The sequence below is a fragment of the Trichomycterus rosablanca genome, chromosome 27, assembly GCF_030014385.1.
Source record: "Trichomycterus rosablanca isolate fTriRos1 chromosome 27, fTriRos1.hap1, whole genome shotgun sequence".
In the NCBI taxonomy this organism is placed as follows: domain Eukaryota; kingdom Metazoa; phylum Chordata; class Actinopteri; order Siluriformes; family Trichomycteridae; genus Trichomycterus; species Trichomycterus rosablanca.
In genome coordinates, this window is record NC_086014.1 from 11,949,400 (window position 1) to 11,972,620 (window position 23,221).

The 23,221-nt window shown below is 46.4% G+C and overlaps 1 protein-coding gene across 4 annotated transcripts in view; it reads right to left on the reverse strand.

Moving 5' to 3' along the window:
• Nucleotides 1-23,221, reverse strand: part of ankrd11 (ankyrin repeat domain 11) — a 115,299-nt gene that overhangs the window by 24,428 nt on the left and 67,650 nt on the right. For 2 of the 4 annotated variants that reach the window (XM_062989854.1, XM_062989852.1), the window contains exons 2-3: nt 10,773-10,918; nt 5,181-5,319 (exon numbers count right to left, since the gene is read on the reverse strand). In XM_062989854.1, coding sequence (XP_062845924.1) covers nt 5,181-5,319; nt 10,773-10,859 — 226 coding nt within the window. In that variant the 5' untranslated portion in view covers nt 10,860-10,918. Of the gene's footprint in view, nt 1-5,180; nt 5,320-10,772; nt 11,107-15,167; nt 15,201-23,221 lie in introns of those variants that run through there. The other 2 variants (XM_062989855.1, XM_062989853.1) reach the window with 2 other exon arrangements.

The window sequence follows — 23,221 nt, forward strand, 5'->3', positions numbered from 1 at the left end:
GGTGTAAACAGGCTACGAAAAAGTCGGTGTGTTTCTGACCACTAAGATCTGACCATAGGTGCTTGTTCGGCATAGTTCTACAGCCGTGTGATTATTTAAATGATCGTGGAACCATACATTTGTTATCAGCACCACTTGCCATATAGAAGCACTTTGTATATTGTTTTACAATTACTGACTGTAGTCCATGTGTTTCTCTACATACTGTTTTAGCCTGCTTTCACCCTGTTCTTCAATGGTCAGGACCCCCACAGAGCAGGTATTATTTGGGTGGTGGATCATTCTCAGCACTGCAGTGACACTAACATGGTGGTGGTGTGTTAGTGTGTGTTGTGCTGGTATGAGTGGAGTTTTTAAATACCGTGTCCACTCACCGTCCACTCTATTAGACACTCCTACCTAGTTGGTCCACCTTGTAGATGTAAAGTCAGAGACGAGCGCTCATCTATTGCTGCTGTTTGAGTTGGTGCTCCAGCATGCTCCGTATATTGACCCCCCTTCCCACCCACACACACACACACACACACACACACACACACACACACACACACACACACACACACACACAAGATCATGCCGATTATGTCTGTGTAGATGCCTGACCAGCTGATAGCACAGCTGAGATTCGAAACCCAATTTTAAGCAAAAGTAGGCTAGCGTGTTTCACCGCTCAGCGCCTTCTGTGTCTATGCAGCAGAAAATTCAGCCGACTACAGCAAAAAAACTCCGAATTTAATATTGCACATTATAAAAGAGAAAAGCGTCCGACGTGGGACCGGTGCAATCCAAGCGCTGAGATATTTGGGAAGCAGGGAAGGAAAAAAAAATACCAAGGAGAAATACCAAGGGAGACAAAAGTGGAAAGAAAGAAGTACTTTGAAGGCCTCTTGCAGGGCTGAGAGAGGAGAGCGATGCACCATCACGCTGCTGCCTGCAGAAAGCAGGAAAACAGGAGAGCAGCAGAGAGAGAGCGAGAGCGAGAAGAAAACAGCGCTGCGAAACGACCGGTGAAATAAATTATACATCATCAAAGGAAACTCTGTGGCAGCACGAGTCCAGCTCACCGCTGGTCTGACCGTCAGACTTTTCTACATCAGCTTTAAGAGGATTCGATGCATTTTCACCACCATGTATAGCATGTTAGCCAGCCCGCACAGCCCTGCACAGCTCGGTTGCATAATGAAGCACTGCACTGTATTTCAGCCAGATACGAGTCTGTATTGTAACAGAGTGAATCAGCAAGCACGGGCGTCTGTGTTTCTCCTGATGGGTGCAGGGCGCCGTGCCGATCACTCCAGCTCGTTACATAAGAAAAGCCGAAATTCTCTTTGCTCTGGCTAGCCTGCAGCTAACGGCTTTCATGCGGCTGCTTTTGAGCAATGGCAGAGCAGTGAATGGCTTTTCGAGCACATCTATTGCTTATACGGTCTTTATTCTGTTTATAATTAAGCTCAAAGGAATTGGTAATTCCCTGTGCATAAGGACATAAGGACACAGGACATAATGCCCTGTGCAGACCATGTGAACTTAGTTTTCAGCAAAAATTCTGGGGGACAGAAATGATCTTTAATGAATGAACGTGGACGTTACAGACGACGATTTATTGCTGACACTGTTTTAAAACCTGTCGAGATCAAGTATGTGTTTATACACTAATCAGCCATAACATTAAAACCACCTCCATGTTTCTACCCTCACTGTCCATTTTATCGGCTACACTGACCATATAGAAGCACTTTGTAGTTCTACAATTACTGACTGTAGTCCATCTGTTTCTCTGCATGCTTTGTTAGCCCCCTTTCACCTTGTTCTTCAATGGTCAGGACCCCCACAGGACCACCACAGAGCAGGTATTATTTAGGTGGTGGATCATTCTCAGCACTGCAGTGACACTGACATGGTGGTGGTGTGTTAGTGTGTGTTGTGCAGGTATGAGTGTCCACTCACTGTCCACTCTATTAGACACTCCTACCTAGTTGGTCCACCTTGTAGATGTAAAGTCAGAGACGATCGCTCATCTACTGCTGCTGTTTGAGTCGGTCATCTTCTAGACCTTCATCAGTGGTCACAGGACGCTGCCCATGGGGTGCTGTTGGCTGGATATTTTTGGTTGGTGGACTATTCACAGTCCAGCAGTGACAGCAAGGTGTTTAAAAACTTCATCAGCATTGCTGTGTCTGATCCACTCATACCAGCACAACACACACTAACACACCACCACCATGTCAGTGTCACTGCAGTGCTGAGAATGATCCACCACCCAAATAATACCTGCTCTGTGGTGGTCCTGTGGGGGTCCTGACCATTGAAAAAAAGCATGAAAGGGGGCTAACAAAGCATGCAGAGAAACAGATAGACTACAGTCAGTAATTGTAGAATGAGAAAGTGCTTCTATATGGTAAGTGGAGCTGATAAAATGGACATTGAGTGTAGAAACAAGGAGGTGGTTTACAGTCTACTTGTTTACATTCCTCATAGAAGTCACAGAGGCTCTGTCATTACTGCACACAAATGAAAACATGCCGGACTCTCTCACTAAGAAGAAGCAGAAGCTGCAGCAACGCAGGATCAATTTTTTTGCTTTGCAACTAGGCTACCACTGTCCGATCCACTGTCCTGCTTTTTTCATTCGCAGAACCTTTAACTATTGCAGTTATTCCACACTGATTTATCATCACTACAACTCAAAACTCAAACCTCCGTCAAACGGAGCGGAAATTCCTCCCTAAACAAAGCTTCTTATCTCTTCCTTAGTCTCCAGTTATAGATCTAGATAGATATACAGTTTTCCCACAACCATTCATGAAGTATTTGCTAACAAGGAAAAAAAAATGTTGCCTGCAGATACGTTAATCGCTTTTCAATGATTTGTATATATTTATTGATACGATGCACAATGCTTTTGTATCAGAACTTTTTACGATTAGGTAGATAAGCATTACTGGCATGCCTACAACACCTGAGTTCTCTTAGCTCAGGTTGTGGGAAATTATTGGCACTGGACTGAATCAGACAGAGAGTCATATCCAATATGATTCAGCAGTTCAGACATTTAAATTTTCAGTATTTAGCAGATGCTTTTATCCAAAGCGACTAACAGTACTGTGAGAGTATATTGTCTAAGCAATTGAGGGTTAAGGGCCTTCCTCAAGGGTCCAACATCGGCAACCTGGCAGTGGTGGGGCTTGAACCAGCAACCTTTCGATTACTAGTCTAGTACCTTAACCACTAAGCTACAACCGCCCTTTGGTGTCACATTTTACACACACACACACACACTGATTTATAAAATCTCGATCAACACAATCAATCGTTTTTTTATTAACATTTACATTTTCAGCATATACTGTATCCAAAGCCTTTATCCAAAGACACTTACAGTTATGACTGAACACAATTTTGAGCAATTGAGGGTTAAGGGCCTTGCTCAGGGGCCCAACAGTGGCAACTTGGTGGTGGGGGGCTTGATCCAGCAACCTTTTGATTACTAGTCCAGTACCTTAACACCACTGAGCTATCACTGCCCTTGTGGGGCTAACAAAGCATTTTTGCAAAGCACAAAGATCCACAAAAAAGATTCTTCTGTATAAAATCGCTCGAACAGAAATGCACCTGATGGTCGGTGTGTGTGTGTGTGTGTGTGTGTGGAATGAATGTAGCACAAAGGTTACAGGCCTGAACTGGTGTGTATCCCAGAGAGAGAAAGTGAGAGGAAGCCAGAAAGGTAAACAGGACTACACACACACACACACACACACACACACACACACACACACACACGTTTCATGACTCAAAGAACCAAAACTGAGTGGAGCGAGGGAGCCGAGCCAAGTATTCCAAAAATGCCCACAGGTGACTGAATGACTTGGCACAAAAAAAATCAGGCCTGAAACAACAACAACAAAAAAAGCCGTGGTGAGTTTTGCTCCCCACGCGGGCTGCGTGATCGCTCACGGTTACCTGGTAAACCCACGAGACCGACCGAGTAGCTCAGAATAAGGAGAAAAGGCTACGCGACTAACAGCCGAACAATTGCTCATAAATTGCCGTGAGTCAACGGCCCTCGCGTGCTGACCTGGTGAAAATATGGGTGTGCATAATACGGCACAATAGAATCGTTTCAGGGGAGAAAAGGAAGCGAGAGACGCGCAGTGAGCCGATGGGAAGATGACCCCCCCCCCCCCCCACACACACACACACCCCTCCATTAGCATCACAATGAGCACTATAGGCATTGTCTGAAAAGGCCGAGAGAAAAGAGAAAGGAAGGTTTCACGCCTAATGGTCGTAGCAGGCCAAAATGGTAGGGAGGGGGGGTGGGTGGTTAACGGCTCGCAAAGTGCAGCACAGCCAGAAAATACAAGCACTAACTGTAAAAAATCACTCATAGCATTACCACAAACGCTACTAATAGTGAAAGCTTTATGTAAGCAAAAAAAAACAGAGAGCAAATCAAAAACTAGCTAAACATAGCTTGTTAGCATTGATGCTGCATGTTTTTAGCACATGGCAGTTGTAGCCTAGTGGTTAAGGTACTGGACTAGTAAGCAGAAGGTTGTCGGTTCAAACCCCACCACTGCCAAGCTGCCACTGTTGGGCCATTGAGCAAGACCCTTAACCCTTAACTGCTTAAACTGTTTGATAACAGCGTCTGCTAAATGCTGAAAATGTAAACGTAGCACATGCATAAGTCACATGTAGCAACAAGCATGTTACATGTTTAAATCCCTGATTTAACCAAGGTAGAGGAAGAATATGCAATTCTTTATAAAGTCTATAAACACTGCTGTATTATTAATATCACGATGCTACCACTCTTACAAAAACCAACAACCAACAAACACATTAAACGATTTAATCTCAAGCCAGAACATCAAAGCAAATCAAGAAACCTTTATAAATAACCTCTAAACAAATACTTTCTCGAACCCTTCAAGTTCATCTCAGCAAAACCAGCAGACACAGCTAGACGTCTTACCCGAACCTCTCAGCCCTTAAAGTCCATTAGATCCTCGTGCATGTCCATCATTGATCATGTTTACAGACTTTTCCATGGTCCATCACAGCACAGCACAGCACAGTCCAAACAACTCCATGTATCCCAGCACAAACACACCCCCCACCCCCAAACACACACTACCCACAATCCTCGGGAGATAGGTCTGGCCCTGCCTCCTTACCTGAGTCTGAATTATTCTGGTCTCCATTGGCTCCGACTGTAAAGGGCAGCTTCCTCTTAGGAGCTTTCTCTTTCATCTCTTTGACGCCATCGCCGCGGTCCAGTTTAGGAGTCTTGTTTGACGAGCCTTTATCTTTGTCCTGGGGAGACGCGGGGGAGAAACGCATGCTAAAGTCAAGGGGTGATTTTACAAATGAAGCACTTAAATAATAAATAGCTGAGGTAAATATTCCAGAGTAAATACATGAATGCTTCATAGCTTGAACACTGCAGTTGTATACTATTATAAATCAAACCCAAATCCTGAGTCCATAATGGCTATATGTAAATATTATGTAACAGGGCTGGAGGGTAACAGGAGAAAAACACACTCCAGTTATTTTAGGTTTTTGTGATTCAATATTAAATAAAAAAAACTATTTATATAACAATTTTACCCTAGTTAGAAAGTTCTTGTCTTGAACAAATGGAATGGTCATTTCTTTATTATTATTTTCCAATGAAAAACTGATAACATTTGATAAATGAGCAACAGTTAAAGCTTCGTATTTTTTGCCCCGCCTTCCTTTTAAGAGTACCACCCAATGCCATAACTATGAACCACATTAAAGCATTTGAAGCCTTGGCAGCACTTCTAATAAGAAAAATGACCCTAACGTGACCTAAGTGGTGCAACTATTTTTTGTGGATGAGACCTCTCTACTTCAAGCTGTGATGATGCCACAGGCCATCCTGTACCCGGGAGCTGATAGGCACTGTTTTCTGGGTGAGCGGAATTGCATTCGTGATTTCCGACACGTTAATCGGATGGCACCAGACTATGGAAGCATCGAGAACCAACTGTTTGTTTGTTTGTTTATTAGGATTTTAACGTCATGTTTTACACTTTGGTTACATGACAGGAACGGTAGTTACTCATTACACAAGGTTCATCAGTTCACAAGGTTATGGACAGTCATGGACAATTTAGTGTCTCCAATTCACCTCACTTGCATGTCTTTGGACTGTGGGAGGAAACCGGAACACCCGGAGGAAAACCCACACGGACACAGGAAGAACATGAATATTCCACACAGAAAGGACCTGGACCGCCCCACCTGGGGGATCGAACCCAGGACCTTCTTGCTGTGAGTGCTACCCACTTAGCCACCGTGCCGTCCTCGAGAACCAACTGAGAACACGTGAAGGCAGGTGTGTGCAGCCTCCAACAAAACAGAACAGAGGGGTACTGAGAAGCGCGCATGCTGACGAAAACCGTATAATGTGCATTGCAACAGGCGCACACGGGTAATTCACCACACCCTGCTAAAACCTCCTTATTAAAGAAATACAGCACGAAGGCCTGAAGGCAGAAAGAATTCCACTCCGAATGTTAGCGAACGCTACCAGCGCACACATTCGCACAGCATTTTTAAGTGCAGTTTAAATGGCAGCGAGGTCTTAGCAGTTTTGGTGTGCAAGCTTTTCTTTCCCCAACGCCCCTCCCCTTCTTTACCCTGGTGTATTTTGCTGTTATATAAGCGGGTGAACATGTGACGGCCAGCTTACTACTCTTCCTCCTAATCGCTGCTCTGTAATCATTCTCAGGGGTAGAAATATTTAACCAACAGAGCCTCTGGAAAGTGTGAGTCACCCTTACATAATTAAAATATATTAATAAACACACTTATGCAATGCGTGGCGTTTTCTTCCTGCCTTTGTTTTCTTTTTTTGGATGCTGGGAGGCAGGCAGCTGGAGCTCTGGCGGGCGGCTGGCGGCGCTAACGAAAGCTAATTAAGGGGTTCTTGCTGGAAGTTCGGGGTTGAACGTGGCGCGATAAGGCTGAGGAGGAATGCGGCATGGTTCTATTCCCACAGTCTGGCCAAAAACACAACCGCCCCCCCCGATCCGCAGTCGTTCTCCCGCCTTCTTTCCATCTCTCTGGGACCGACAACACTGCCAGTGTCATGAGACCATGATGTCACCGCCTGCACACACTGCTTTACTGTATGTGAAGCGCACGGTGTGGGAGAGATGGGAGGAACATCGATGCGCAGAGGCGACCAGGGCTAAATAAAGAGCAGGCAAATGTGTTTTTGAATATCATTATCAAGGGGGGGGGGAGCATACATTCATCATCATCAAGCATACATTTTTAGATTCATTTCTTTTAATACACGCTGTATATTATTATTAGCTATACTGTTAGTTGTTGTATGTTTGTATGGTACATTGTGTGTAAGGAAGGCATTAGTTTAAGGTCAGACTTGTTCTTTTGATCACTAATGAGATATTCTTTGCATGCCAGTGGGTGGAAACAAAGTCTCACCGGGGCAGAACCTGTATAGCACACTGTGCCTCCTGACAGGTGTTTTATTGTATTAAGACTTTAACGTCATGTTTTACACACTTTGTTTACATTCATGACAGGACAGATAGTTACTGATTACACAAGATCAATTTCGTATCTCTAATTCACCTCACTTGCACGTCTTTGAATTGTGGGAGGAAACCACACAGACACGGGGAGAACATGCAAACTCTACAAAGAAAGGACCAGGATCGCTCCACCTTGGAATCGAACCCAGGACGTTCTTGCTTCCTATCGTGGTGCCCTGCCTCTTGAACTAGAAGCCTAAAAATGGCAGTGAATGAAACTGGCTGTATTTCAAACGGCACCCCTGCCCGCTACATAGTACGCCTAATTAGTGCCCAATAGTAGCCAATAGTATAGTTACACAGCAGGTAGCACATAGAATCAATAGAATAGAATCCTCTGGTGGTGGTGCTGGAGCCTATCCCAGCTTTTCACTGGGCACAAGGCACGCAGTAACACCCTGGATGGGGCGCCAGTCCATTGCAGTGCAGACACACACACACACACACACACACACACACACATTCACCTATAGGGCAATTCAGTGTCTTCAATTAACTTGACCGCATGTTTTTGGACTGTGGGAGGAAACCGGAGCTCACAGAAGAAACCCACACAGACACGGGGAGAACATGCAAACTCTACATAGAAAGGACCCTGACCACTTGCTTCACCTGGGAATCGAACCCAGGACCTTCTTGCTTCCTATCGTGGTGCCCTGCCTCCTGAAATAGAAGTCAGTGAATGAAAACTGGCTGTGAATGAAACTGGCTGTGTTTTAAACCGCACCACTGCCCGCTATATAGTACGCCTAATTAGTGACCTGCCATTAATATAGTTACACAACATGTAGCACATAGAACCAATACAATAGAATCCTCTGGTGGTGGTGCTGGAGCCTATCCCAGCTTTTCAATGGGCGCAAGGCACGCAGTAACGCCCTGGACGGGGCGCCAGTGCATCGCAGGGCAGACACACACACACACACACACACACACATACACACATTCACCTATATAACTTGACTGCATCTTTTTGGACTGTGGGAGGAAACCGGAGCTCCCGGAGGAAACCCACGCAGACATGGGGAGAACATGCAAACTCCACACAGAAAGGACCCGGACCGCCCCGTCTGGGGATCGAATCCAGGACCTTCTTGCTGTGAGGCGACAGTGCTACCCACTGAGCCACCGTGCCGCACCGGTGTTAAATCTACCCATGATAATTAATACCCCGCTGTTTTAAATGTAATTCATATAAACAATGTCTGACAAGCTCAAGTTCAGGCAGGTGTCCACATAGTTTTGGCCACACAGTGCAGCTGAAACAACTGTGTAGATAAGACTAGAGACGGAGAGAAAAGAAAGGCCAAGCAGAGCAGAGCGGCAGCTGCGAGCTGCGTTCTTCAAAGCCGCCTTTGCGAGTGCTGTGTTTAGAGCTGTGTCTCCTAGCAATGCTCTCTCGCCCTCTCTCACTCTCTCTCTAGCGCTCTTTAACGATCTCTCTCTCTTCCTCTCCCTCGTGCTCTTTCCCGCCCCTCGCAGAGTCTGATGCAATCCTACCCAGAACTCTGTACATACACACACACACACACACCGCGATCGTTCCTCCCAGCGCCAGCTAACCGCCGCTCTAACCTCGTTGAACTGCGTCTGCTGCGGCGAACGCGAGAGAGAACCTTCACGCAGGCGGTCAGAAACACAATCGAAATACAACTTTAAACACCAGATGAGGAGCTAAACCTGGCATAGAGAATGGAGCTTATTACAGGTCTGTTACAGGTGACTTCTGACTGACGTGTGAGCAGTCTTGTGTTTTTATTAGACGTTTTGGACGTGTAGTGTTTTAATATATTTCTGGAAATACTGGGAGCGATGCAGAAATACAGCCCAGACAGGACGCTCATCCAGAGCAGGGCAACACACACTCAACTGTATAAATGACACTACACCGACCAGGCATAACATAATGACCACTGACAGGTCAAGTGAATAACACTGATTATCTCTTTATCACGGCACCTGTTAGTAGGTGGGATATATCAGGCAGCAAGTGAACATTTTACCCTCAAAGTTGATGTTAGAAGCAGGAAAAATGGGCGAGCGTGGGGATTTGGGCGAGTTTGACGAGGGCCAGATTGTGATGGCTAGACGACTGGGTCAGATCATCTCCAAACCTGCAGCTCTTGTGGGAACAGTGGTAAACCGGCGACAGGGTCATGGGCGGCCAAGGCTCACTGATGCACGTGGGGATGCGAAGGCTGGTCCGTGTGGTCCGATCCCACAGACGAGCTACTGTAGCTCAAACTGCTGGAGAAGTTATTGCTGGTTCTGGTGTTCCCAGTCTGCAGTGGTCAGCATCTATCAGGAACAGTGGTAAACCGGCGACAGGGTCATGGGCGGCCAAGGCTCACTGATCCACGTGGGGATGCGAAGGCTGGTCCGTGTGGTCCGATCCCACAGACGAGCTACTGTAGCTCAAACTGCTGGAGAAGTTAAAGCTGGTTCTGATAGAAAGATCAGAATACACAGAGCATCACAGTTGCAGGACTGTTTTGGCAGCAAAAGGGGGACCAACACAATATTAGGAAGGTCATAATGTTATGCTTCATCGGTGTATATGGCAACCAATCCACCTTTGGCATGTTTTTGTTGCCGATATGCACACAGACAGAAGAGAATCAGGACAAATGTCTTACAAACAGTGAGTGTGATTAGGCCCTGTAACTATTTTTGTACATACACTTTATTCATTCATTCATTCATATCCTGGTCAGGGTCGCAGTGGGTGTGATTCCTTTAACGAAAGGTAGAACACTCCAGACAGGTTGCCAGTCCATCACAGGACACATACACACAGGGAAATTTTCAGTAGCACCAATTAGCCTGACTGCACGTCCTTGGATTTGTTGGAGAAAACCGGAGCACCCGGAGGAAACCCACTTAGTCACAGGGAGAACATGCTAAATCCACACAGAAAGGACCCAGACCGGGGAAACAAAAGCAGGAAAGATTCTAACACAAGTGTGTGTGTGTGTGTGTGTGTGTGTCCGGAGGACTGGATTTAGGTCATAATCAATAGAGCAGGAATCATTTTACAAGCTCGGTGTCAGACTGTCCTGCAAACTGTGCTTAATGATTTTAGCTGGTCAGTTTGGGACGGGTGTGTGTGTGTGTGTGTGTGTGTGTGTGTGTGTGTGTGAGAGAGAAATAGAGATGAATGTAACGTTATCTTACCTTCTTCCCACCCTGCTTTTCCACCATGTCGGTGCTGAGTGGGAAGTCCTCGCGCTGGGGGGTTTTAGAACCCCCACCCCTGGGCATCGTACAGCTCTCGCCACGCCAAACCACATTCACGCCTCCATCGCGTCGTCATCGACCGTCTGAGGGGAGAAAGAGACATTAGCACCTGCTCGCCCGTCTCGCTCGCCCAACATCAAGCGATCCGTTTCCAGCCATTAGGCTCAGCCTGGCTGCCTGACTCCCTTAGCGATGCCCTTTAATGCTGGGTGAGCTTTGATCGCTCTGCTAAACCCGCGGCATTTCGGAAAACGCAGTTCATAGTTCGGCTGGAAAAAAACATGATAGAGAGGGGACTTACCAAAGATAATTACAAATAAATACATTTATTAACATCATGTTTTACACACTCTGATTACATTATGACAGGACAGGTAGTTACTGGTTACACAAGATTAAACTGGACAGTTTAGTATCTCCACTTCACCTCACTTGCACGACTTTGGACTGTAGGAGGAAACCGGAGCTCCCAGCGGAAACCCACACAGACACGGGGAGAACATGCAAACTCTACACAGAAATGACCCGGACCAGACCGCCCCACCTGGGAATCGAACCCAGGTCCTTCTTGCTCTGAGGCGACAGTGCTACCCATCGAGCCGCAGAAATTAAATAAATAAATAAATAAATACTAGTGCTAATAAATAAATAAAGTACTAACGCCTCTCGTCATGGTTACAGAGTAACAACAACTAATGTTCGAGTATGCTACAGGTATGCTGTATGCTCAATTATTAAATACACCAAACTAGGCAGTAGTCGCCTAGTGGCTAGGGTACTGGACTAGTGATCAGTTGTAGACAGTAGTCAGGGACAGTTGTGGCCTAGTGGTTAAGGTCCTGGACTAGTAATCCAAAGGTTGCTGGTTCAAGCCCCACCACTGCCAGGTTGCCACTCTTGGGCCCTTGAGTAAACTACGAGACACAGTGGCCAATAAGGGGTCACATGACCTACCACAAATGATGTTTAATGTTTACATTTAGCAGACGCTTCTATACAAAGCGACTTACAGTACTGTGACACTATATTGTCTAAGCAATTAAGGGTTAAGGGCCTTGCTCAAGGGCCCAACAGTGGCAGCCTGGCAACCAGCAACCTTTCAATTACTAGGCCAGTGTCTTAACCGCTAGGCTACAACTGCCACAAGAAACCCATATGCACTTATACGCTAATAACAAGCAGCCAATCCACCGACCGGAGAGAACGGACAGCAACCAGAGGCAATCAGGTATTGCCACATGTAGCAGGCTTAGCAAAAACTAGCATACGAGTTCTAATCAATTCTAATTGATTCATTTTTAAACACGCTGAGATAGAACAGAATGTGTCATATATACATATACACGTGTACAGTACAATGGAATTCTTTATCTGCATATATCCCAGCTAGTTTTCGAAGCTGGAGTCAGAGCGCAGGGTCAGCAACTGTACTGGAGCCGAAAGGGTTAAGGGCCTTGCTCAAGGGTCCAACAGTCGCTGTCCGAAGCTCTACCCACTGGGCATCCACTGTCCCACATCACATGATCACATGACATCAAACTTGAGATCAAAGCATATGATGAAATGCAGGCCAGCGGTGTGTTCTAAACACTCGCTCTCGAGCGCCTCGATGTTCCCGCCGCGCTAAAAGCGTTCCCTCCTCTGTATGAGGTGCTTACACCATATAGAGCATGAATAAATCATACGCAGCCGCTTCCATGATCATTCTCTCTGCCGTGGTGCAATTTCTCCAGAGTGCTGCGCGTAACCCGCCATTCCGCTCTGTTTCTCCGTCTCCCTCTTGCCGTCCTTCCTTCGCCCCCCACCCCCCCTCTTTTTTCCATTCCTTCCCGGGAACACTGGCACTCAGTCGTGCCGTGGCGCCACATGTGTCCTTCAGCGGCTCTGTCCTACTATTTATATCCAGTGCGCGCATGCATGCATGTGGACGCGAAACCGACGAGAGACAGGGCCCCTGTCGCTACCCCGTATCTAGAACACGAGATGTGTTCTCATCCTAGTTCCACGGCACAGTACACCTAAGGTCAGACGATGGCACAGATAAAAAAAAATAAAAGAGTCCTCAAAGTGGGTGGACACGTTCTGGAACAATATACTTCACTGGAGCTTATTTTAGGACAGACAACAAACACAGAGCTTCATACATCCTGCTGTCCAGGGCAGGAATCATTTCACAGCAGCCTCATCTATATTTTCCATAGGTGGCAATTCTGAGTGTGTGTGTGTGTGCAGTGTGTAATTAATTTTACAGTTCCTTGTGAGCTTTGAAGGAAATCCTGTGTTCAGACTTTCTCAGCAAAGATGAAGAAGCGGTACACTTTAATGATAAAGGTTCTGCAAATGTTAGAAGTATCAGTACTTCAGAGTCAAATGATCCAAAAGTTGAGGAAATTGGTACTGATCTAGTCCTGTACCCCAAATAAAAAACAGTCCAGTACAAGCCGCTTCTATTTAATGTACTAATTCATAAAGAATGGATTACGTCTCATGGAATGTATGCATTTTCATTGTATCTGTGTGTGTGTCTAGGTAATTTTGTGTGTGTTTGTGGGTTGGGCATTGTGTGTGTGAGTGAATCTGTGAGTGTGTGGGCCATTATGTGTTTGTGTATGTGATTCTGAGTGTGTGTGATTATGGGACACTGTGTGTGTCTGTGGGTAATGTGTGTGTTTGTGTATGTGTGTGTGTCTGGGTAATGTGTGTGTGTTTGTGTATCTCTGTGTGTGTGTGTGTGGGTAATGTGTGTGTGTCCCTGGATAATGTGTGTGTTTGTGTATCTGTATGTGTGTGTCTCTGGATAATGTGTGTGTTTGTGTATCTGTGGGTAATGTGTGTGTGTGTGCCTGTGTGTTTGTGTCTCTGGGTAATGTGTTTGTGTATCTGTGTGTGTCTGTGTATGTGTGTGTGTCTCTATGGGTAATGTGTGCATGTGCCTGTGTGTGTTTGTGTATGTGTATGTGTCTCTGGGTAATGTGTGTGTGTGTGTGTGTGTGTGTGCCTGTCTCTGGGTAATGTGTGTATCTGTGTATGTGTGTGTGTCTCTGGATAATGTGTGTGTTTGTGTATCTGTGTGTGTCTGTGTATGTGTGTGTGTGTCTCTGTGGGTAATGTGTGCATGTGCCTGTGTGTGTTTGTGTATGTGTATGTGTCTCTGGGTAATGTGTGTGTGTGTGCCTGTGTGTGTGTGTGTCTCTGGGTAATGTGTGTATCTGTGTATGTGTGTGTGTCTCTGGATAATGTGTGTGTTTGTGTATCTGTATGTGTGTGTCTCTGGATAATGTGTGTGTTTGTGTATCTGTATGTGTGTGTCTCTGGATAATGTGTGTGTTTGTGTATCTGTATGTGTCTGTGGGTAATGTGTGCATGTGCCTGTGTGTGTTTGTGTATGTGTATGTGTGTGTGTCTCTGGGTGATTTTGTGTGTGTGTATGTGTCTCTGGGTAATGTGTGTGTGTGTGTGTCTCTGGGTAATGTGTGTATCTGTGTATGTGTGTGTGTCTCTGGATAATGTGTGTGTTTGTGTATCTGTATGTGTGTGTGTCTCTGGGTGATTTTGTGTGTGTGTATGTGTCTCTGGGTAATGTGTGTGTGGGTGTGTGTGTGTGCCTGTGTGTGTGTGTGTGTGTGTCTGGGTAATGTGTGTGTGGGTGTGTGTGTGTGCCTGTGTGTGTGTGTGTGTGTCTGGGTAATGTGTGTATCTGTGTATGTGTGTGTGTCTCTGGATAATGTGTGTGTTTGTGTATCTGTATGTGTCTGTGGGTAATGTGTGCATGTGCCTGTGTGTGTTTGTGTATGTGTATGTGTCTCTGGGTAATGTGTGTGTGTGTGCCTGTGTGTGTGTGTCTCTGGGTAATGTGTGTATCTGTGTATGTGTGTGTGTCTCTGGATAATGTGTGTGTTTGTGTATCTGTGTGTGTCTGTGGGTAATGTGTGCATGTGCCTGTGTGTGTTTGTGTATGTGTATGTGTCTCTGGGTAATGTGTGTGTGTGTGCCTGTGTGTGTGTGTCTCTGGGTAATGTGTGTATCTGTGTATGTGTGTGTGTCTCTGGATAATGTGTGTGTTTGTGTATCTGTATGTGTCTGTGGGTAATGTGTGCATGTGCCTGTGTGTGTTTGTGTATGTGTATGTGTGTGTGTCTCTGGGTGATTCTGTGTGTGTGTGTCTGTGTGTGTGCCTGTGTGTGTTTGTGTATGTGTGTGTGTCTCTGGGTGATTCTGTGTGTGTGTGTCTGTGTGAACGTTAGGGGAAGGAAGAGGAACTCATGTGACGAGCAGCGACACTCTGAGAGGAAACACAAGCTGAATCCATTTCTCATTTCCTCTGCCTTCCACCTCGATCAAGCTACACAGCATCAGCGTCGTTCTCCTCTCAGCACCGAGCAGCGCTGATCACTCACGAGGCCTTTACTCTCTGCACTGTACCCTACTGTCCAACACACACACACACACACACAAACACACACGGCTCCTGACATCTTGTACCAAAAACAAGTCTTGAGTTCTGAGCAGCAGCTGTGCGGTGTGTATAAACCCGGCCAGCTGCATGAAAATATACAGAGTTCACGTGTCTGTATTAGCAAAATACACCGTCAAGCAAAATATATTATGTAGGGACATAAATACTGAATGATTCTAATAACTGGAACACAGACGACAGGACGGAATCGTATATACTTGTAAAATCATTTATTCAGACCTAAACACTTAACGCCATGCTGGATAAAACTCTCACCGCACTGGTACCAAACCATTACAGTAATAACACCACTGTGAGCTGCTCTTGATTGAGACTGGACTCAAGAACGTCTCGATTGAAAGGACGCTTCAAGCATTAATATTGCTGTTCATACAACGTAAACAATTCGCTACCTGTTACTATCCACGCTTACACCGCGTGCTAAACATTCAGGTTAGGCAAACGACATTTCGCCGCTAGCTCTCCGCTCTGGAGCTACTGGGGCCTCGCTGGGAGCTTAGAGGAACTTCCTGACGCCTGCTGACTTTGCAGGAGAGGCCTGAGCTCGACTGAGACTAATCCCACTTTCGGCAGCCCGAAATGCAAACCAGACGGATTGAGAGTGGAAATCAGAAAAATAGAATGATTTAGTCGTCACATCTGCATTGGGAGGGTATAGGGAAGGTACAAACGGAACAGACCAAAGAGAAACACAAATGAGCTGAGAGAGACACCACGACTACAGCATGCTAACCGGCGGCCTCGATGGATGTTTGTTTTCCCGATAGTCTTTAATACAGAAACATTAGATCTGTGTTCAGTGGAAACCTATTTAGAAAGGATTACATAACTAAACACGGCGGTTTCATAAAGAAACGGTGAAGATGTGGCAACTTTCACTTCACTTTAGGCAGCGTGTGTTTCTGTCTGAATGAATTCTTATTTGACTTCCACTGCCAAACCAGTAAAACGGTTCTTTATCGTAGTAACTGAGCAGTACTGACCCCTGAACTCTGACCCAAGCTGCCACTGTTGGGCTTTGAATTAAGATCATTAACCAAATCTGCTCTGTTTCTATGGAATTCATTGTTTGTAGCCTAGTAGTTAATGTACTGGACTAGTAAGCAGAAGGTTGCTGGTTCAAGCCCCACCACTTTCCATTGTAGGGTCCTTGAGCAAGGCCCTTAACCCTCAATTGCTTAGACAGTAAACTGTCACAGTACTGTAAGTCGCTTTGGATAAAAGCATCTGCTAAATGCTGAAAATGTTTGATATATTTGATTTCATTTTCATGTTCCCTGGTCAGGGCAGTGGTGGGTCTAGTTTCTGCAAAATCATTGGGCACGATGCAGAAAGAAACCCGAACAGGGCGCCAATCCATTGTGTATTCGGCCATCCCCACGATCATGTACGTATGAAGACGCCCGACAGGCTGATAGCACCGCCATGGATTCGACCCATGGATTCCAGCAGTACTAATTTGGGACTAGACTGGAACTAATAATTAAGTCATTTGCCACAGAGATGATGCATTTTCATACGTCCAGACAATTTAATATCGCGTCTCATTCTCCACTCGCGTCGCTCTCGTCTCCCTCGTCGCTCGGAGACAGGCCCGTGGCTTTGGCTCACTGCGGGGCGTCTCATTCTTCGCCTCTCTCGCACCGGTACCGTCACAGCCACCCACGGTGAGCAGCACTAATACGGGTCGACTCCGGTGGCGACGAGTGCTACCGAAAGGGCACGGTGCCCCGGCTGCCCTGTTCCTCATCACTAGCATTTTGCTGGGGGACTCGGTGCACCTGTCCCCAGTGCATGCGATGGAAAATAGCTGGAACACGGCAGCTGCACTTTAGTCAATGGGCGTTACGGAAGGCTGCTGTGTGTGTTTACGAGCGCAGATGAAGGCTAGGTTTGAAATTCCTGGTGTCTCCTAAGCTCACGGCTGGACTGAAGCCTTCCTGGACATGGGCTTTAAATAAGACGGACATATAGTGTTAAAATGAGGGAAAAATGGCTCATTTATTATTCACCTCACTGATCTTTTCATTTCAAACATATATTTACATTTACATTTTCAGCATTTAGCAGACACTTTTATCCAAAGCGACTTACACAATGATCTCATGACCACATAGATCACAATCATGGCTACAGCTTCACTTTGGATGGTAGAATAAACCTAAAGTGAAAGCTTTTATTGTTATTAGTTGTATGTTGTGCAGATGTGACCTCGTAATGAGTCAGCCTGGGCTCCCAGGTTGGGCTATTGTGCCCTCGGCGTGTACCGTAAGTGCCTATTTGCATACGCTATAAAACTGAAAGAGCTGGGCGCGGGAGCCTGGACTTTGGTGTGTAAATAGAGCGTTGCTATGGCCAGCTCTCGTTTCTAAGTTACGCCGGGCTGTGATTGGCCGAGCGGCCTGCAAGCGGCACTGATTTATTTCATTAGAGGCTTTTGTGTGATAAGGGAAGAGGACAAACAAGGCTGTGAAGGAGAGAAGAACATCTTTTTATTATAAAAATCGCTTGTTCATTCATTTTAGTTCTATTCTGTTGTGCAGTATTTTTATTTCAGCACATTTCAGTAGAATAAAAACATTTAATGTGTTAATGTGTTGAGTTCTGAAGATCAGAGTGTTTACTAGAACTGATTACTGAACATGACTGGAAAGATCAGTCCGGCGTGTTATTTCTTCGTCAGAGAACACTCTAGATACGGCGAGAGGCCAGAAAGGGTGGAGCGGGTGATTTGTAGTGATATTCCGAGCACGTGGGCAGCTCAGTGCAGCGTGTGAGCTAGCCTGCGGCACAGCTCTGCTGCAAAGGAGCCAACCTCTGCATTTCTGCTACAGGGACGACAGAGAAACCGTCTCCGGCCCGCTTTTACCGTCGCCGATTCGTTCTAGATCTGACCGCAGAAGTCTTTCAATCCTCCCCCAGCCCACACGGATACGAACCGAGACGCGAAGAACATATAAAGAACCGGCTCACTCGCACACACACACACACACACACACACATACACACATACACACATACACACATACACACATACACGCGCTAACCGGCTGTACCCACACGAGGCCTGTTGCCTAGCAATGAAGGGATGGGGGCACGTGTTTCCGAGGAGCCGACACGCGGAGAGAAAAACAGGAAGGGAGGGAGGCGGAGATATTAAGGAAGCGCGGAGAGAGCCGGACCGCTAATGAAAACGTGCGCTCCCGCGAAAGTCCGCTCATGCCCTGGGCTTCACCTCGCGCATGCTTAGAGAAACTAAGAGGTGGTCACGCTCGAGACGAAGCGAAGCAAAGGGAGATTCCGGATTCGACTCCGGCACCGGCGAGAGCCGAGGCGCAGGCCCTCCGTCCGTTTTTCATGCTCCAGTTCTTCGCTAACGAGGAGGCTCGGCGGCCAAGTCACATGACGCGCCTGTTCGGCTAAAAACAAACCTGCGTGGCACTTGCGAGAAACCATGGTTACAGCTTAAATCAAAGGTTGCTTTATGACGTATTTGGGTTCGTAAGTCTCAGATATTCAAGGTGGGTTTAGAATCATGAAGATTTGTCTATGTTTATTTATTCATTCATTTTCAGTAAACTGAGATCACATGATGCACGGGAGTACAGAGTACAGGGTGCAAGCTTCTAGAGGCATTCTGCGTGTCAGGTCGTGCACTACGCAATAAAACAGGAGCGGAATCAACATGCACTGCTATTCCAAACAGCTTTCGACACGTTAGCTGGGTGTCACCAGAAGCTTCTCCTGTTATCATCACTAACTAAACTGCACTTTTTAGAAAGAAAAACACAAATCAGCAAAGCCTGAAACACCTATCTGATCAGGAGGCCGTCTGAACGGCGAGCGCTCGCACGCGGGTTAGATAAGAAGCAGCCGGAACCGTGCAACCATTCATTTAACCCCGCCGGCGATTCGCCGCGGGCCCCGAATTCAGCCCCGTTTCCCATCTCTGCCTTCCAATCTGCTTATCAAAGAGCAACGTAAATCTCTCCAGAACACACCGTCGAGGCTGCGTGTAGCTATTAAAAATAATCACCGACCTCATAGTCAGAAAAAGTGAACCGGCGGTCTCCTCCAACCCTCTCATTACTCGAACAGAAAAAGCAGCTGGGAGAGGAGGACGTTTCTCTCACGTTAAAGAAAAAAGTCAATACAGATGTCAGGAAAAATAAAGTTGCTTTCCGGGCGCTCGTAATCGGCGCTCTGCAGACGCACACACATCAACATATCAGCTATTCAAACTCCCATGATGAACCCATTTCAAGCCCTGACGTCACCCTTATGTTGCAGGAATGTTTCAATATTCAAAGTTCACTTTGGTATCCTGAATAAGCACCGCGTGCAGACTGGATTCAATTAAAAGGAAGATGAAAGTCACCAGCTCGCTGACAACTTTCCATTACACAGACATTCACTTTCCGGAAACATCTTTGCACACAAGCGCTCTCAGTTTGGCTACCGCCGTATTTTGTGCATCTCTAGCCTCGGAGCGCTAGCACAAATCTTAAGCAAGGCAGTGGTTCCCAAAACTGACAGCCTCACACCCCTGTGGGATTGTGCCCTAGATTGCAGCAACGCAAGAGGTCCCTCGGTGGCAGTACGAAGGGCGGAGGCTCCACCCGAACCCAGACCGCTTCACTACGAAGGTGAGGAGGCTGCATCTCCTGCCGATTGGAATCATGTCAGAGCGGTCAGCCCGTGTCCTCAAAAGTCCCGGCGATTTTTTCGTGGTCTGGCTCTGCATTGTAAAAGTCTTGCACAATCGACATCATCCGCTCGGAATCGAAAGCTCTCGTGTTTCAAACCAGCGTTCCATTCTGTCCCAGTATTGTGCTCCCAGAGAACAAAAAAACCCAACAGTGTAAACAAAACCGCTCCAATTAGAAGAAACATTCAGCGTTCTGTTCGGGGCTCAGAAAAGCCTGCATTCTTCCAGCCGACATGAAAGAGGACGCAGAATGAAAAGTGAGTTTCGCTGGCACGGAGAAAGACATGAAATATGATACGTGCTGTAAATGAACAAAGACTGAGAAAAAAAACAGCTTGGGAAAATAAGGCAGATTCGGGATGGGAAACCGAGATTAAAAATAGCTCATAAAGCTCTAAGTATTAGAGGTCATCGAGTTAGGCGCCAGTTGTTCAAAAGAAGAGGGGAAAAAAGCAAAAAACAAATGTGCTCATGGTTCAGTGAGCTCCTGGTACTACGAGAACAACAGAAAAGGTTCAAATGCTCTATTTAGACGTGGCAGGATTGAACACATTTGTGAAAGACCAGCAGGACTAATGCTCAGCACATATTTGATACTGAAAATGATGTTGCATCAGATTACATACATTGATGACAGGACAGGTCATCAGTTGGTCTTTCATGTCATCTGGAGGTTCGTAACCCGTCACTCCTTGGACTACTGACCTCCTAGGTATGAGAGAGTGTGTGTGTGTTTGCCCAACCTGTCCAGGACGTTTCCTGCCTTTCGCCCAGTGAATCGGACCCACCGTGCCCCTAAATAGGATAAAGCGGTGGTAAAACACACAATAAATGAAGTACGGGATCCGCATCGGGCATCAGCCGACACTTGAGCTCTGATAGGAGTCAGGGCTGCGTTTCCATGGAGCTCTGACGATGACCTCTGAAGGTGAACGGAGTCTGGAGAATCATTGGGTATGGCAGTAAAGAGCGGTGAGTGACCTCATGAGGATGCAGAGAGCCCTCAGGAGTGAGTGAGTGTGAGTGTGTGTGTGTGTGTGTGTGTGTGTGTGTGTGTGTGCCCACAGGCTGCCCTCCGGGCATCTCTGCTCAGTCTGTCTCTCTCTGTTCTGCAGCAGAAGGTAAACCTACAAACCTTTTTAACATAAACACTGCCATTCAATTAAAGCAAGCTGGCTCCAGGTAGGATGGCACTACCAGCTAGTCTAGAGCAAAATATAGTGATGGCAGAATCTTTAAGGCTGATTTGGGTTCAGAGGCTGAACGCTTATGATCTGATTACATTTCAAACCGGAATTTAAGTGTCTGTTCATGAGATGCATTTAACAGGGTTCTAAAAAAGTACAGGACGGCACGGTGGCTCGGTGGGTAGCACTGTCGCCTCACAGCACGAAAGCCCTAGGTTTAATTCCCCAGGTGAAGTGGTCCGGGTCCTTGTTCTCCCTGTGTCTGTGTGGGTTTCCTCCGGGTGCTCTGATTTCCTCCCACAGTCTAAAAACATGCAGTCAGGTTCAGTGGAGATACTAAAGTCCACCTAGGTATAAGAGAGTGTACACCGATCAGCCATAACATTAAAACCACCTCCTTGTTTCTACACTCACTGTCCATTTTATCAGCTCCACTTACCATATAGAAGCACTTTGTAGTTCTACAATTACTGACTGTAGTCCATCTGTTTCTGTACATACTTTTTAACCTGCTTTCATGCTGTTCTTCAATGGTCAGGACCCCCACAGGACCACCACAGATAAGGTATTATTTATGTGGTGGATCATTCTCAGCACTGCAGTGACACTGACATGGTGGTGGTGTGTTAGTGTGTGTTGTGCTGGTATGAGTGGATCAGACACAGCAGCGCTGCTGGAGTTTTTAAACACCGTGTCCACTCACTGTCCACCCTATTAGACACTCCTACCTAGTCGGTCCACCTTGTAGATGTAAAGTCAGAGACGATCGCTCATCTATTGCTGCTGTTTGAGTCGGTCATCTTCTAGACCTTCATCAGTGGTCACAGGACGCTGCCCATGGGGTGCTGTTGGCTGGATGTTTTTGGTTGGTGGACTATTCACAGTCCAGCAGTGACAGTGAGGTGTTTAAAAACTCCAGCAGCGCTGCTGTGTCTGATCCACTCATACCAGCACAACACACACTAACACACCACCACCATGTCAGTGTCACTGCAGTGCTGAGAATGATCCACCACCCAAATAATACCTGCTCTCTGTGGTGGTCCTGTGGGGGTCCTGACCATTGAAGAACAGGGTGAAAGGGGTGTAACAAAGCATGCAGAGAAACAGATGGACTACATTCAGTAATTGTAGAACTACAAAGTGCTTCTATATGATAAGTGGTGATAAATGAATGAATCCATCCAACATATGGATTAAAGCGGGGCAAACTTATTTCCTCATGTTTAAAAAACATTTGGACCTGGGATGTGTTTCTTATTTTGATGGGACGCTATGGGCTAGGTGGTTATGGGTTAAAAAACATGTACCAACAAGAACGTGGACAGTCATAATTTGTCAGAATTAGGTGCGGTTTAGATTGAACATGCAGAGATTACTGAAAGCCATCGCATGTAAACAATCATTCATCCAAAAACTAAAACAAAAAATCCACAATGCCCTGAGCGATGCTAAAACTTGTGTTTCGCAACACGGATTCTTTTTGGTTCTCCACGTTTCTGGGTACGCCGCCAGACTCGAGGGTGGCATTCAGGATGAGAAATGCGGTAAGAGGCAGGACAAAAAAAAGGGTTCGCTTCCCGTGTGCATTAAGGGATTGGGTTAAGGAGACAGAATGTAGATGTGTGTGTGTGACACAGATGTGAGGATCTCGGAGTAGAGCTGCATTAATTAAGGATCATGGGCGGAGGTAAAAACAAGCACTGAACGGAGCTGGATAATGAACAAAGCACACAGACAGAACAGGGTGGTGGTGGTGTGTGTGTGTGTGTGTGTGTGTGTGTGTAGGGGGGGGGGTGACCTTTTTGAAACGTTAACATGAGCACCACATCAAATACACCCACTACCCAACCCTGCCGCTACCCGTCACGCCGTGCTCGGGACGCATTTTGCAATCAAGGGTGAAAGGTCCTCGTGAGCAGTCTACACTCCATAAATGCTGGGACAAATCCCCACAGTTTCTAGATTGTAGTTCCTGACCGTGCGCCTGATTCTCGACCAGTAATTGACCTTT